This window comes from Prosopis cineraria, unplaced genomic scaffold, assembly GCF_029017545.1.
Source record: "Prosopis cineraria cultivar Desert tree isolate PC_DT_omini unplaced genomic scaffold, ASM2901754v1 PC2, whole genome shotgun sequence".
NCBI classification, from domain to species: Eukaryota; Viridiplantae; Streptophyta; class Magnoliopsida; order Fabales; family Fabaceae; genus Prosopis; species Prosopis cineraria.
This window is the reverse complement of record NW_026555333.1, coordinates 19,576,003-19,594,189: the sequence shown is the minus strand read 5'-3', so window position 1 is coordinate 19,594,189 and position 18,187 is coordinate 19,576,003. Positions and strand designations below refer to the sequence as shown.

The window sequence follows — 18,187 nt, the reverse complement described above, 5'->3', positions numbered from 1 at the left end:
GCATCAAAAGAGAAGTAGGTGTGAATTCAAAAAATTTAAGATGAAATAATTAATTAATTTTTTTCTTGGTATTTTTACTTAAATTTTAATAACCCTAGAATTTTAGTAGAATTAAAATTTATGATAAGAAATTTTAATTATATTTTATTTAAAATTTTGGAGTAAATGATATAAGAGGGATTTGTGGTCTAGCTAGAGGGAATCTTGTGTGCAATCCATTACAAGATTTGGGTTTAAATTTTTTTTTAAACTAAAGAAATTTTAATTTTTTGAAGTAATGGAATTACTGAAATACCCTCAGAAAAAAAAAAAAATAGCAAAACGCACGCACATATCAAATGATATGTTTCTTCCCCATTTTCATTCTAGAACGGAGCGAGTGACACAAGTGATTTGGGGGTCCAGAAGCTTCATCTCTGCCTCGTTCTCCACCGCTGTTTCTTCATCTTTCTTGCTCGACACCAACGCAGGCAACCGTGAGTTCTTCCTCGTTTCAATGTCGCTGAATCTTTCTCCTCCTCCCCTGTTTGCGTTGTGCTGTACTGGTATGGATGAGGGAGCTTTGATTCCCTCTTTCCATTTCTTGTCCATCTTTCCTCAATTCATGGCTTCTCCTACTCATTGCATCAGTGTGTTTGCATATGTGTTTACCACTGTTTCTTCCCTTTCTTTGCTTCTCTGCAGCGGTTGGACATAAAAGAAAAAAAACAGGGGAGTGGGTTTTTGATTGGCTGAATAGTTGGGTGGTAGAGAGCTTCTACTAAGAGGTATTTTTCTTGCATTTTTGGTTGTGTCTTGCTGAAAGGATAAACCATATAATATGATTTTTCTCCTTCTCTTTCAAATCTAAATTATGTCTACAAATTAGAGGATTTAATTTGAAAAATGAATTTAAGAATTAGTAAATCATGTGAAGATTAGTTGTTCTGTATGTGTGGTTTGAATAAAGGATTGAAAAAGTAAGAACCTTATTATATTGACTTATTTTGTTTCACACATAAAGTGTTGGTCAGAATGTTTGAGTGAAAAATTTTATTCAAATGAGTGGCTAAACCTAATTAAGCTAACCATGGTTAATTTTAGTATTTGAGTCATTTGTTTTATTATTAATAATACATGGATAAATAAATGAGTGTGTTTGTGTGTGTATCATACGTCTATTGGCGTGATGTGCCATAAAACTTTGTGGGAGTAATTGGTTAAGGACTAAGATGGATGTAGGTGGTGATTTGTCAGTGGTATGAATATGATAAAATTTTAAAGTGTTTCTTGAATAGTTAAAGCATATTTTAAATAATTGGGTGATTTATTGTATTTATTTGCATGAAGGAATTTATTAAATGATCGAATTTAATTGGTGTTTTTTTCATAGTATGAATGACCAAAATTTTGATAGAAGCTCTTGCAAACTGTCAAACTTTATAAAATGTGTTAGTTACCTACTAAAACATGTTATGGTTCTTGATGAAGAATTTATTTCAATTAGGACATAACTTGTAATGCATTTGAAAGTGCAGTTGTTGGCTTATTCTTTTATTTAGTCAAGTTGGCTTAACTTTTTCCAAGAACAAAACATTGATACGCGGATGTTGTATGTTGTATGTTTTGAATTTGTCCCATAAAAATGAACGAGTTTTTAAGGGGTTCATAAAATGTATAAAAGGAATGACAATGATGTTAATTTGGGTACTAGGAATTTAAGGAGCGAATAGTAATGCGAAAGTGACTCATTATGAGTAAGTTACCTATTTGAGAATATTTAAAGTAAATGAATAGCATCCTAAATGATTTATTAATAAATGTCTTTCATCAAAATAAGGCATAAGCATATGACTATTTGTATTGTTATAATTTTATTGCTGTGTTTTAATTCTGATGTATCGATTATAATTGGGAATGTTTTCATTGTGCTATTTAGTTTTAAAGAAGAGAAAGGAATATTCTTTGAATGTGCACCCTTATTCATTCGGTATGTTGATAATGATTGATTTTATAACTTGAGGAAGGATTAATTATTTTAATTCATGCATGGGAAAAATATTGATAAATCTATTTATGCAAGTTCATATTAAAAAGAAATGGTTTATATATATATATATGGACCCATACATGTTTGTTTAAATTGTGGGTCTGAATTAGAACACTGGTTGCTAAAGGCAGCCTCGTTAGCCCTTGGTGTGCCACAATACATCTAACTAGCGAGATGCTTGTAGGCTAGTCTTGTGCGAAGGCCAACACACGTGGAATGGAGGGATAATTTTTTGTGAGCATTAGACTCACGCTTGTTATTCATGGGCTTTGTGCCTGCACTTGTTTCGTAGCTCCTGCCGTGCTTGTATCATGACTTTTAGCCACGCTTGACTGGTTACTTACCCTCGTGGTAGTTTTCAGCCACACTTGACTGGTTACTTACTCTCATAAATTGTGTGTTCACGCTTATTTTTTGTTGTGATGAAGTCTTGCTAAGAATATTTTAAGACTTTTATTTTTTTTAAAAAAGTCAATCTCATAACAAGTTTTTTTTATATATAAATTTTTTTATAATGAACGATGTATTCTCTAGCTATGTGGTATGAGTTTGGTAATTAAAAAATGGAACTTGATTATCGTATTATTATCATAAGATGATGTTATTCTATTAAGTGTCCAAATGAAATTATGTGATTCGAATTATGCATTTATGCTATTCTAATTTATTGTTTTAGTTAATGGTCCACAAAAATTTGTTGTTTTAGTTAATAAAATTATCTATTTAACAAATTATACTAAATAATTATTTAATTTGATATAATAAATATTAAATTAATAATAGAGCAGAAAGGTGGCATTTCCGAGCTGAAGAAACGTCACCTCTCTACTTTTAAATTATTAGATAATAATACATATTAATATTTAATATTAATTAAATAAATTATGACAAAATAATATTTTATCTTACAATAAAATATTGAAAAAGGACTAGAGGTGGCCTTTCCATGTTTGGAAACGCCACCTCTCTTCAATTATTTTTTAAATATTATTATATATTTGTTATAAATAATTAATGACAAAATTATGGTAAAATAATTTTTTAATATGATCAAACAAATTTTTAAATTAATAAGAGAGTATAAAGAATAGCATTTTCAAACATAGCAAATGTGGCCTCTCTTATTTTATTTATTAAATGATGTGATATTTTATTTAAACTTATTTCTTTAACAAATTATAATAAATAATTATTTAATCTGATGGAATAAAATATCAAAACAATAACAGGGTAGAGAAGTGGCATTTTCAAGCTGAAGAAACGCCACCTCTCTGTTTTTAAATTATTAAATAATAATACATATTAATAATTAATAGCAATTAAATAAATTATAAAAAATATTTTATCTTATAATAAAATGTTGAAAAAGAAAACGAGGTGGCCTTTCCCACCTCTGTTCAATTATTTTTTAAATATTATTATATATTTGATTTAAATACTTAATAACTAAATTATAATGAAATAAATTTTTTAATATGATAAAAAAAGTTTTAAATCAATAAGAGAGTATTGAGAATGGAATTTTCCAGCGCATGATCTCTCTCTCTTTATTTATTAAATGATATGATATACTATTTAAAATTATTTATTTAAAAAATTATACTAAATAATTATTTAATTTAATAGAATAAAATATTAAATCAATAACAGGATAGAAAGGTGGCATTTCCAAGCTAAAGAAATGCCACCTCTCTACTTTTAAATTATTAAATAATAATATGTGTTAATATTTAATATTAATTAAATGAATTATGATAAAATAATATTTTATATTACAATAAAATATTGAAAAAGGAAGAGAGGTAGCATTTTCAAGTTTGCAAACACAACCTCTCTTCAATTATTTTTTAAATATTGTTATATATTAGTTATAAATACTTAATAAGTAAATTATAATGTAATATTTTTTTAATATGATAAAAAAATTTTAAAATAGTAAGAGAGTATAAAGAATGATATTTTCAAGCACAACAAACATGGCCTCTCATATTTTATTTATTAAGTGATATAATATACTATTTAAAATTATTTATTTAACAAATTAAAATAAATAATTATTTAATCTAATAGAAAAATATAATAAATTAATAACAGGGTAGAGAGATGGCGTTTTCAAGGTGAAGAAATGCCACTTCTCTGATTTTAATTTATTAGATAATAATACATATTAATAATTAATATTAAAATAATATTTTATCTTACAATAAAATAGTGAAAAAAGGAAGAGAGGTGGGATTTTCAAGTTTGGAAATGCCACCTCTCTTCAATTATTTTTTTAAATATTGTTATGAATAATTAATAAGTAAATTATAATGTAATAATTTTAAATTTGATAAAAAAATTTTAAATCAATAAGAGAGTATAGAGAATGGCATTATCAAACATAAAAAATGTGGCCTCTCTTATTTTATTTATTAAATTATGTGATATTTTATTTAAAGTTATTTCTTTAACAAATTATAATAAATAATTATTTAATATGATAGAATAAAATATTAAAACAATAACAGGGCAAAGAGGTTGTAACATCCTAAAATTTTAAATCTGAAAAAATAGATTAATTAAGGAATAAATTAGTTAAAAATATGATTGATTTATTTAATTAAGTTTTAGGGTCATATTTGACTCTAAATTAAGATAGGATGAAAGTCGAATCAAGTTAGGAAGCATTGAGGGGAGCAAAATCAAGTTGTTGCTCACTACGTCGTAAGTCGCGGCTTGCATGGCGTGCGCTGCGGCGCACGGCACAACATATAACTTAAATTTTCGAGAATCATTAAAATTTTATTGCTATCATAGCCACCATCATCTCTCAAGATCATAACCCTTTTATTGCTACAATCTCTAGTCATGTGGCCCACACCCTGACATTTGAAACACTTAATAGGAGAAGTGTTAGATGAATAAGAAGAAGGTTTAGGGTCAGAAGTTTTACCCTCATACTTGGTCTTTATTTCTTCCTTGGCCTGTGATGTATCTTTGGTTTTGGAATCCTTCCATTTAAAAGTTGTCTTGGAGTCTTTCCAAGAGGACTTGAAACGTTTGTTCTTATTTCTTTGCTCCAACTTATAGCCTTGTGTATGAGCTCTTCCTTGTCTACAAAAGTGTACAAGTCAAGCTTATCTCTCAACTCTGGCCTCAAGCCATCCATAATTCTTGACATTGCTTCACGTTCATTTTCTTGAATGTTTGCACGAAACTTCAAGATACTCAACTCGTGCACATACTCCTCTACTGTCATAGATCCTTGAGAAAACATTTTCAATTTTCTATTCAGCTCTGTATAATAGTAGCTAGGGACATAAGCCTTTCTCAAGTACCTTTTAAGCTTCTCCCATGTTTTAATGGGCTTTTTCCCAAGTTGGCTTCTTTTGTACTGTAAATCTTGCCACCAATAAACAGCATAGTCAGTGAAATTAAAAGAAGCAATTTTTACCTTCCTTGACTCAGACAAATCAAGAGTCATAAAGATTTGATCCGTCTTCATTTCCCAATCAAGGTATTTTTCTGGATTGTTGCTACCCTTGAATAAAGGATACTTTACTTTTTGATCCGGTAAGCCAACACCACGCTTTGAGGATTTCTTTCCCTTAGGAGAAGGGGGTTCTTCATACTCCTCATCATTGCTGGGGATCTTATGCTTCTTTCCTTTAGAAGAGGAAGTCTCCGGCTCATCTTTATCCTCTTTATAGAACCTATGATCAAGTTCCAAGCGAAACTGCTGCAACTGTGTTTTGATAAGTTGTAAAACAGAGTTCATATCAATACTAGAGGATTCATCCTTGTTACTCATGTTCACAGAAGCACTAGAAACCATATAAGATAAAAATAGGTCCTCACAGACACAAACTCACGTGTTTACTCTCAAGATAAAGTCACTCGTGTTTCACAAAAAAAAGTAATGGCTTTTTTTTTTAATGATGAAAAACACACTTACTTTTTACCACTCACTAAGCTTGTGGATAGAATTCAATGGTGAAACCAACACAAATCAAGAAACTAAGGAACAATCAAGTGAATATCTTTTAAATTAAGGAAACTAGAAAACAAGCACAAGGTGAAAAGAGGATTTTTTTTTTTACAATTTTGAAACAAATAGGAAAGCAAAATTTTCAAATAAAATTAAGCTTGTTAAAGGAAAAACCACACGTGACAACAAAAATAAGAAAGAAAAAAATAAAAGTCAAAGAGTCAAATACTCAAAGACAAAAATAAAAAACTAAATAAAATAAGAAAGTAGCACAAATAGCAAATAAGAGAGTAGAGAATTTGAAAAGTGCTACCAAAAATTAAAAATAAGAAAGTGATCAACATATAAGAATTTCTTATACCCAAGTTGCCTTTTCTCTTTAGGCAACCTCTTGGTGACTTGAAGTTCAAGAATATCCTTTTTCTACAGTCATAACTCACAGTAATATATTTTTTTGTAATTTTTTTTGAATTTTCGGATTTTTTTTCTCTTTTTTTTCTCAACACACTAACACTTTTTTTTGCCCTTTTTTTGCATGAATTTCTAGGTCTTTTTTTCTTTTTTTTTGAGAAGGCTAATAAAATGAAAACTCACATAAGATAAAAGTCACAAAGATGAAGAAGAGAAAAACCAAAAGATAGAAGTAGATGGGGTAGATAAGAGATGATCACAAAAAAAAAATAACTCAAGATGAAAAAGAAGAAGGAAGGACAAGAATTTAAACCAAAACTAGCAACCAAAGCTCTGATGCCAATCTGATAGGAACGCGGAAGCAGAATCGTGCTAGTTTAGGGACAGAACCCTGAAACAACAAAAACACAAGAACAAAAAGAAAGGGACAAAATTTATGATGGAAATAAAGAAAGGTATGAAGTAAACAATATGATAATGATCAAGGAGAAGATCCTCTAGAGCACCTGCCTTTAGGAACCTCAACCTTCGAAGACACCACAAGAGTTGATCACGCTCTTGATCACGTTTGTTTCTCACAAGGGATACCACCACAAAGCACTAAGGCTCACAAGAGTTATAAACTCTAAAATGAATAATTTCATTCAACTTTTCTGTTGTTTACAATAGGGAGCATGCCTAATTTATATAGGCTCATAGAAAAAAATATTTCCTAAAATTAAAACCCTAATTTCCTAATACTAAAAGGAGAAATAATATAAAATAATGATAAAATATTTAGCCACATAATTTAGGAGATGTGATCCTAAAATTATGGGATTATAAAATTTAGAAATTAATACTATAATTAATTCTAACCTTTGACTAGACTTAAAATAGAAAATCAAATCAAAGGACCATTAAAATAGGAAAGAATTTAAGAGACAATCAAGGGATTATAAAGGATTTAAAATCACGCCACCCTTAACTTCTTTACTAGGGTTTCATGCTTCCTTGCTTGCAAGAGGCTCAACTTGTAATATTCCTTACATTGGGCTAAGGCCTGCATTTCTTGGGCTTGACTCTTCATGAGTTTGGATCTTAAATATATTATACACGTATAGATGCTCTCCTTTGGGCTTGAGAGGAGTGCCCCAATGCTCGCCAAGCTCTTGAACTTCTTGCACAAGACTAAATAAGGCTTGCTTCATGGCTTTAGTTCAGGCTCTTGTCATTGGACCTCCAATATATTGTAATGGGTCTTTAGGTACGTTGGATTAGAAGTATTGGACCCCTTCTATGTCACCATGCTCATGATTACCATCCTCAAGCTTCGTTGCCATTAATGCTATGTCACCCGTGCCATGGGGTCCATCAGTAAGGTTTTGTTATATTTGTTTAGAAAGTTGTTTATGCATGTTCAAGTAGAGATATATAGTGAAATGTGGCATATTAGAGGATGGGAGGTCACCCTAGTAGAGATAGTGAAGATTAAGTCCATATGGCATTGCTAATACCTCGAGACGCCAGGTGCAGCATTTACTCTCCTTAGTGCCCGAAAATGGGTGCGGTATTGGAGACTTACTCTCCTTAGTACTCAAAAGGGTGTGGAGTTGGAGACTATGCTCCTTAGCATCCGTAAGATGTGGTGTTGGAGTAACGACACCCCAATTACTTGTAATAGGGGGAAATAGTAGTCCAGAAGTGGTTTAAGACACCTTGGCCGGGTAGTCCTACCATAGATAGTGAGCTTGGGAACCATACATATGGTTTGGTTTTGTGAAATAGCCTATTGGTTTGGTCGAGAGTATTGGAGGACCGGATGGTTAGGGATCATGCATGCAAATTTGTGGTAATCTTATATGATATGATTATGTTACATATTTTAATGCTTGTTTATAACTTGGCTTGTTAATCAATCATGTAGATTATCTTAGTTATTGAGATTTTTATCTCACCCCATGAATTATCATTTTACAGGTTTTACCTCTAAGACTGGGCAAGGAAAGAAATTAGGCAAGAACTAGTAGATTTGCTATATCGAATAGTAATGCTCGATTTTAGTTTGAGTGGTGTACATAAACTTGTTATATGATATTATATGTTGCCAACTATGAATGTATATCATTTTGATTAGTTGCACTTATTTCATACTATGTTGTGGTGTATTTTAGTCCAATATTGTATATGAGGTGAATATGTGGTAATTATTGTGGTGATGGGCTAAAATACTAATACAAATACAAAGAATGTTTTATCTATGTGTTAACAATGTATTGGTAGCGTATTATATGGCAATAGAGGCCAAATAATGCTTGTAGTGTTAATTGTGTATTTTGGCCATATTGGGCAAAATGGTTATTGAGTGGCCAAATTTTGTGTTTGGTATGTTTTTGTGTGTTTGATTGGTCACTCAAGTGTATTTTGGTCTATTGGACTTGGTTCAAGTCTCACAATGGGATAATGGTATAAGTTATGAGTTTTGGGTACTTGGATAGTTGAAATTTTTTTTGAAAAACTGACTTTTGCATTTGACTGTCTAAAATTCTCATATGGTGTTAGATCGTAACAAAACTTGTACCATAGTTAGCTTATTGAATAAGCTTTGCGTGGGCACTTGAATCACTCTAATCGAACATCGAATATGAAAATGGCGCGCGTTTGAAGTTCGTCCAGAAAAGCTATCATGACAGCATTGCTGTCATGGATAGGTGTGCCGCGGTGCATTTCGCGCGAGCCACGGTGCATGGTACAGCAAGAGAATTTGGCATTCTATGACACATGCCGCGGTGCACGGACCACGAGCCGCGGTGCATGGACCAAAATATTCAAAAATGACATTTTTGACCCTGTTTTGAAGTGGTTTGCTTCTCAAAACTTTTCCATGCTTTCAATGCCTATATAAATCATTAAGTTTGAACTCAAACTATCAATTTAAAGGGTTTTTATGGGATCCCAATTATTTCACAATTATTTTCAAAAAATTATTAGTTTTAACTCTTATATGGATAATGTGAGCTTTGCTCCTAATTATGATTATTTGTTGTGATTGTGTGGTGAATTTTGGTAATGTCAAGGTGGACATTACAGAGGTAGTGTTTGCAAGCTGAAGAAATGCCACTTCTCTACTTTTTAATTATTAGATAATAACACATATTAATAATTAATATCAATTAAATAAATTTAATAAAATAATATTTTATCTTACAATAAAATAGTGAAATAGGAAGAGAGGTGGCCTTTCTAAGTTTAGAAACGCCACCTCTCTTCAATTATTTTTTAAATATTATGATGTATTAATTATAAATACTTAATACGTAAATTATAATGAAATAATTATTTAATATGATAGAAAAAATTTTAAATAAGTAAGAGAGTATTGAGAATGGCATTTTCAAGCACATCAAACGTAGCCTCTCTTATTTTATTTATTAAATGATATGATATAAAATTTAAAATTATTTATTTAACAAATTATAATAAATAAATATTTAATCTGATAGAATAAAATATTAAATCAATAACAGGGCAGAGAGGTTGCATTTCCAAGCTAAAAAAATGCCAGTTCTCTACTTTTAAATTATTAGATAATAATACATATTAATAATTAATATTAATTAAATAAATTTAATAAAATAATATTTTATCTTACAATAAAATAGTGAAATAGGAAGAGAGGTGGCATTTTCAAGTTTGGAAATGCCACCTCTCTTCAATTATTTTTTTTTAAATATTGTTATGAATAATTAATAAGTAAATTATAATGTAATAATTTTTAATATGATAAAACAAATTTTCAAATCAAGAAGAAAGTATAGAGAATTAGGGGTGAGCAAAACCGAACCGAAACCGAAAATCGAACCGAATCGAATCGAATTTTGTCTATTTGATTCGGTCTATTTGATTTTTCGGTTCGATTCAGTTTTTTTATTTTAAATATTTCGGTTGATCGGTTCGATTCGGTTAGTAAAATTTAAAATCGAATAGACCGAACCGACCGAATTATATATAATTTATTAATTTATAAATTATATTTAATTTATAAATTATTTTATTTTTATTTTTATTTTTTATTTTAATAAAGAATAAAAAATAATAACATCACTTGAAACCCCATTTCAATCAGTCACTCTCATCAGTAGGTATTGTGACTGAATTATGAGGCTATTATTTAATCATCGGTGTTTATTTATGGTTGTTTATTTGATTATTCATGTCTTTATAATATTTGGGCTTTATGTCATATGAGTATAATTAGAATGGGCTCATATTGAAAAAAACGAAAAGAAAAAAAGGCCCAATTTTATAGTGTTGTTTGTTTTAATATTTAAAAATTAGGCCCAAACCGAAAAACCGAATTAACCGACCGAACCGAATTATCAAATTTCAGTTCGGTCCTTGTTCGGTTCGATTGGCTTGTTCGGTTCAATTCGGTTTTCATTTTTAGTGTTATTCGATCGATCGGTTCTGCATATTTTGAGACCGAACCGAACCGAACCGACCGATGCTCACCCCTATAGAGAATAGCATTTTCGAGCATAGCAAATGTGGCCTCTCTTATTTTATTTATTAAATGATGTGATATTTTATTTAAACTTATTTCTTTAACAAATTATAATAAATAATTATTTAATCTGATAGAATAAAATATTAAATCAATAATAGGGCAGAGATATGGTTTTCCTCAAATTGCATCATTTCCAAAAGAATTTGTTGAATAATTCTTCTTTGCATAAGTTGGTTGCCCAGTATTTTAGGCCTTTTAAGGTTATGAAGCGCATTAGGGCTATTGCATATGACTTGGATTTACCCCTTACCACTAGAGTTCATTCGGTGTTTTATGTCTCTATGGAAAAAAACATGTTAACCCATATGTTTCTCTTACTTCTACCTTCCTATTAATAGATGATCAGGGCCAATTCATGTTAGAACCCAAATAGAGTTTAGGTAGGAAGATTGTTAAGCGTCATAATCTACCTGCGACTCAAGTTTTGATTCATTAAAAATTTTCTCAGCCAGAAGATGCCATTTGGGAAGACATTTAGGCTATACACACTAGTACAAAAATGACTTTTTACAGCAGTTAAAAGAGACGATATTATTTCAGGGGGTGTAGAAAGTTCTTTTTACATCGGTTATAAACCTGATGTAAAAATTAAATTTTTTACATTAGTTATAGAGTCGATGTTGAAAATTATATATAAGAAAATTAAAAAAAAATTACTTTAACTTTTTACACCAGTTGGGCTTTGAACCGGTGTAAAAAGTATACTTTTAACACCAGTTTGGAGCCCAACCGCTTTTTACACACTTTTTACACCGGTTATTACCATAATCGTTGTAAAAAATATTATATTCTACAACGGTTGTGGTAATAAGCAGTGTAAAAAGTATTTTATTTTTTTATACTATATTTATTTTATCGATTTTACCTATTCTTGTGCATAAAAATTACCAAATCAGACAGCCCAATTAATTTACAATTGTTTATCAAGTATTTATCAACTATACAAAGCTATTTAACTATTAAAAAAACTAATAATTGTCTAAATTGTTAAAATTGTCATTCCTATGCATAAAAATTGCCAAATCAGACAACTCAATTCATTTACAATTGTTTATCAAGTATTTATCAACTATACAAAACTATTTAACTATTAGGAAAACTAATAATTATCTAAATTGTGTCAACTATCAAAATTAAAACATGTCTAAAAGTAACAAAAAACTCCACAAGTTCTCCACAAAATAGGTTGCCCAACGTATGCGGATGTCTTCAATTTCAGCTTCAGAAAACGCATCTGAATTGTCGAACATCTAAAATTTGATTCATAAAATAGGCATATTAATCATTCTCAAATAACATAATAAAATAAAATTTTTAAAATATATTTACCTCTTTTGTAAATTCGGTAATGCCTAATGTGATAATATTGAGCATGTGCCTCATGACATATAGAACGCACAAGTTCGTCCTCACCGATTGTCTATGACTCTGTATAAAAACAAATCATAAAAAAATAGTAAGAAATCTTAATAATTGAACATATTAATAAAGTATAGCATCACTTTTGGCTTAATCCATGTGGGATCCTTAAGCTCATGTCTATGCTTTTGTAAGACTACATTTTGATATGTTCTCATTGCCCTATGATCAAGATTACCCATTAATATCATAGGCATTCCAACATATAACATCAAAGTTAGGACCTTTAGCCAACCATTTAACTGTTTTAGAAACACCACTTTCATTCAAAATTTTCTGCTTGAACCAATTCACAAAAGTCCTATTATGCTTTTTCAACAACTTTTGTTCTGTCATTCTCATTCGATAATTTGTAGCCTTTAAAAGTTCTTTATGAGAAGATATGTAATCTTTAATTTCATCAATATTATTCAAGATATATAAATGTATTTCTTGTAATTCATCATGATTCATGCTTTTCACTAATACTCCACGTGTGCCTTGACCATATTGCCTTTTCTCATGACAAGATTTAGGAAGTTCAATTGATTCTGTACTTGACAAGTAATCAGAACAAAACTCCATAGCTTCTTCAGCAACATATTTCTCAACTATCGATGTTTCGGGTCGAAATGGATTTCTGACATACCCCTTCAGTATTTTCATATATCTCTCAACTGGGTACATCCATCGTAAATAAACAGGGCCACACAATTTTATCTTCCTCACTAGATGCACTATTAAGTGAACCATAATGTTAAAAAATATAGGAAAAAAGTGCATCTCAAGTTGGCACAAGATAGTACAAGCTTCTTGTTCTAACTCTTCCAGTTTATGGGGATTAATAACTTTACTGCATATAGCATTGAAAAATAAATAAAGTATGGTTATTGTAAGTCTTAAATCTTCTTTCAATATGCCTCGAATAGCCAAAGGTAATAGCTGTTGCGTCAAGACATGGCAATCATGAGATTTTAAGCCTACTAGTTTCAACTCTTTCACAAATACAAGCTTCATAATATTTGAAGAATACCCCGAAGGAACTTTAATTCCATGTAAACATCACAAAAACTTGTTTTCTCAGATTTGCACAATGTATGAGAGGCTAGGGGACAATAAGTTCGTTTACCTTCTGGTCTTGGGTGTAAGTCTTCCCGTATTCCCATTTCTTTCAAATCCAATCTTGTATTCACACCATCCTTAGTCTTACCTGGTATGTTCAGAAGCGTTCCAATAATACTATCACACACGTTTTTCTCCATATGCATAACATCAATACAATGCCTTACTTCAAGATTGCGCCAATATGGGAGGTCAAAAAAGATAGACCTTTTTTTCCATATGCTTTTTGCACCAGTATTCTTTTTAGTCTTACCGAAGACAATATTAATGTTTTTCACACGTTCATATACTTGATCCCCAGTCAAAGCATCCAGAGCATCATTGTGTTCTTGGTGACCATGAAAAGATTTCTTCAATCTATGATATGGGTGATCTCGTCTAAGAAACCTTCGATGGCTAAGGTAGACTGTCTTCCTTCCATGTTGAAGTTGATGGTAGTTTGTGCTTTCTTCACAAATTGGACAAGCTTTATGACCTTTCACGCTATAACCAGACAAATTTCCATATATAGGAAAATCATTTATAATACAAAAGATTATAGCACGTAACTTAAAATTCTCCTTCTGATTTGCATCAAACATTTCCACACCTACCTCCCACAACACTTTCAAATCTTCAATCAAAGGTCTTAGGTAAATATCAATATCATTTCCCGATTGTTTTGGTCCTGAAATCAACATGGATAGCATCATGTCCTTTCGTTTCATGCACAACTTAGGTGATAGATTGTAAATCACCAAAAGAACAGGCCATGAACTATATATACTACTAAGACTACCATAAGGATTCATTCCATCAGTAGAAAATCCAAGCCTCAAGTTCCTTGGCTCATTGCCAAATTCAGGAAACAATTGATCAATTTTCTTCCATTGAGGAGAATCAGCTGGATGTCGAAGTTTTCCATCAAATATGCTCTCATTTGCATGCCTATCAAGTTCTTTGCATCATTAGTATTTGCAAACAAACGCTTGAACCTTGGTATAATTGGAAGGTACCATAAGACCTTTGTAGGAGCTGCTTTCTCTTTGTACCGTGGTGCCTCACATTTCGAACACATCTCCTCCCCTTCAAGCTCTTTTCTGTACAACACACAATTATTAGGACATGCATGTATTTTTTTATACTTCATACCCATTGGGCACAAGATCTTCTTGGCATCATAATAACGATTTGGTAGTGCATTACCTTTCAGAAACATTATTTGAAGTAACTCTAACAACCATGTGAAACTTTGGTCACTCCACCCAGCTCTTGCCTTTAAGGTCACTAGTTTCAACACCCCAGATAACAAACTAAAATCAGTGCACCCCGGGTATAGAGGCTTCTCTGCATCAGTGCACAAGTTATCATACACATGTACTCGTTCAAAAGCCTCTTCCCCAACATCACAGATCATGTCCTCTAATCGATCTTCATTCATTTCTACTTCATCATCAAGATTATCAACTCCCACACATTGAGATGTGTTATTATAATTTTTCAATCGTTTACCATGCCAAATCCATATTGTATAATTTTTGCAAATCCCATCACAAACTAAGTACTCTCTTATTTCGGTAACACCTAGTCTCCTCTCATTCAAACAGTTAACACAAGGACAATAGAACCTTTCACTATTGTCAACAGCATTTTTCTTAGCAAATTCCAAAAATTCTTTTACCCCATTATCATACTTGTCACTCGTTTATTTAGCATTCATCTAACTACGATCCATGTGTCACCTCTTAAAGAATATAAAAAATGTTATTACCTTCAAACTATTTCAAGAAACTAAGTTCCTAATTAAATTAAGATTTGAAAAAATTTTGGCAGAATCTCCCCTGAAAATTGAATCTCCCAAGACTTTTAAAAAAATTTACAAGAGAAAATTGACAATTTTAAACCAAATAAATGATCACATGCAACAACCTGAGGCCTTATGAAGTCACTAACAGTACTCATAGCAACAATCAATATCATTAAAAACTAAATTTAAGCATTATAAAATTTAAAAATTTATATTCAATACATATCTGGGAGGCGACAGCTGCAGCAATGGCTCAACACTAAGAGGGAGGGAGAAGGAGTAGTGGAGGGGGGCAAGAGGGAGGGACAAGGGGAGGGGGCGTCTAAGGGATGGGAGAGGGAGGGGGTGGGCAAGGGGACGAGGGGAGGGGGAGTGGGTGGTGGGACAAGGGGGAGGGGGCGGCAGGACGAGGGGGAGAGGGAGGGGGTTGGCGGACTGGGGGAGAGGGGGAGTGGATGGCGAGGGAGAAGGGGGAGGGGGAGGGGGCTCGGCAGACCGAGGAGGAGGGGGGAGTGGGCGGTGAGGGGAGGAGGGGGAGGGGGCAGGGGAGGTGGCTCGACGGACGAGGGGGAGGGGGAGGGGGCTGGGCGGATGGGGGGGAGGGGGGCCGGCGAGGGAGAAGAGGAGGGGGAGGGGCTGGGCAGATGAAGGGGAGACAAAGAGGGGGAAGGGGCAGAGGGACGAGGGGGAGGGGGAGGGGGCAGAGGGGACAGACTGAGGGTGAAGGGGAGTGGGCAGTGAGGGGAGGAGGGGGAGGGGGCTGGGCGGATGGGGGGGAGGGGGCCGGTGAGGGAGAAGACGAGGGGGAGGGGCAGGGCGAGTGAAGGGGAGACAAGGGGGAAGGCGCGAGAAGGAGGAGAAGGAACTGATGAAAATGGAGGAAGGAAGGAAGAATTTTAAAAAATACTTTTCACACTGGGTTCATGGACACCTGGTGTAAAAAGTGTCAAATAATTCAATATAATTACAAAAATGTCACCGCCTTTATTTTTTACACTATTTGCCTTCCAATCGATGTAAAATATACCTCATAAATTTTATATTTTGTACTAGTGACTAACAATTTCCTCATTTTTCCATTGTTGTACCTACTGCCACTCCCATCCTCATGGACAGGGATGTTTTTAGGGGGAGTATTGTTATCTATTATTTTTATGTTAAAGGGTTTTATGGTCTTTTATACTACTGTTATCTCTCATATATTGTTATTGTTTGCTGTATTAGGTTAGTTATTAACAAACTGGGACCACACTTGTGACGACATGTGTCTAGGGTAGCTTTACATGCTATGTTACACACCTCTGCTCATTGTGAATGAATTCAGACTCTTTTTTCCCTTCCTTCTTCTCTTCTCTTAACAGTATTTTTCTGAATTCAAAATTTTCCTTAATCAAGAAATTCAGGTTCTTCTTATCTTTCCCTTTGTCAATTTAACTAGTTAATTTTCTATCGGGCAAGACTTATATACTTAGTTTTTTATATTTTATATACTTCATAACAAGTAGATTTTAATGTGTTAATAATACTAATAATAAGAATTTATTATAAAACATACAATTTATAAAACATTCACATAAGTTAATTTAATTGTTTATTTTACAAAGATGTCTATACACAGGGGTAGACCCATCATGAATATGTAGGGGGGCCAACTTTTTTAATGTACATACATACATTTATTTATTGTTATGAAAAAATAAAACACGAGAAAATAATTAGACAAGCAATGTTAGAATAATGGATTGATGAAGAAACAAGAGAGAATTGATGAATGAATGAGAAGTGATTCCCATTAACTAAGGTGTGCAAAATATATGGTAAATAGTTTGTAGGGAAAATTTCATTGAGGACCCTTTGATCAAATCAAATTTCAGTCAAAACCATTAAAATTTTAAAATTTCACTGCACATGTGGGGGATTTAAATAAAATTAAATACCTAACTGAAATTATCTTATTATTCTTGATGAAGCTAGGCAAATGAATAATTCCTATAGGAAAATTAACATTTGATATATGGGAAATGACCAATTCACATAGGTGGAATAAGAGTTGTAAATTCATAATAGTGCTATGCTATTAATAAGAGCTACAATTTCACCCATATCAACTATTCATTTTTCATACATTAGTTGTTAATTTCTCTACCATAGTTGTTCATGTGCCTTGCTTTACTAGGGACAAGAATGTCATTTAAATTACTCTTTAGTTTCATTTCAATCCCTCATATATACAGTGAAATTTCAAAATTTAAGAGTTTTGAATGAAATTGAGTTTAGTCAAGGGGTCCTCAATGAAATTTTCCCCAATTTCTATTTAAACCCTCCAACTATATCTAAGAGTTTTTGGATATCAAACATAATTAAGAAAAATTGCTAAAAACCATTTATCAAAGAGATTACGGAGTATGGCATAGCAAAATTTAAGAGTTGGGAGAAGTTATGGACATATACATAACACTTCTCTTTAATTATCTATAACAAATAATACGTCTCATTAAAATTTATTAGAAAAAGACCTGATAAAATGAAATCCTAGTAAATGAAAAGAAATACATTACATATTGAACTTGTCTCATTAAAAAACTTTATTAGAAAAATCCAGTGTAACAAAACCTTAATTAATTAAGAAAATGATGTCGACACTACTCCTAATAATATATCTGAATAGACTATTGTTATTTCTTTCTAAATATATTAATAGAAATATAAACACGCGGGCGTACATAATTTGTTTCAAGCCTTTTTCTTTTTTAAAAATTAATGTGAAGTTAATTGTTTAGATTGACCTGAATATCACTAGTATAAAACATAATTTTAACTATATATTTTTTGCTACAGTTTATTCAAAAACTATGATAATATTAGATTTAATGACAAATATATAAATAAGTTGAAAAATGTAGCATTTATGGTGACAGGCCTAAA

The 18,187-nt window shown here is 31.9% G+C and overlaps 1 protein-coding gene and 1 long non-coding RNA gene across 2 annotated transcripts; both read left to right on the top strand.

The window, feature by feature from the left end:
* The first annotated feature begins 415 nt into the window (after window positions 1–415).
* On the top strand, window positions 416–2,350 carry LOC129302243 (uncharacterized). The gene is made up of 3 exons (XR_008591224.1): window positions 416–545; window positions 685–767; window positions 2,214–2,350. It is a non-coding gene; the product is annotated as an uncharacterized LOC129302243 (long non-coding RNA).
* Window positions 2,351–15,591: 13,241 nt separating this feature from the next.
* LOC129302612 (glycine-rich cell wall structural protein 1.0-like) lies at window positions 15,592–16,086 on the top strand. The gene has a single exon (XM_054941525.1). It carries the CDS (start codon window positions 15,592–15,594, stop codon window positions 16,084–16,086), a length of 495 nt encoding a protein of 164 aa, XP_054797500.1.
* Window positions 16,087–18,187: the final 2,101 nt, after the last annotated feature.

Bases quoted from the DNA above. Each gene is read 5' to 3' on its own strand.
- LOC129302612 (XM_054941525.1), top strand. From the start codon at position 15,592: ATGGGAGAGGGAGGGGGTGGGCAAGGGGACGAGGGGAGGGGGAGTGGG.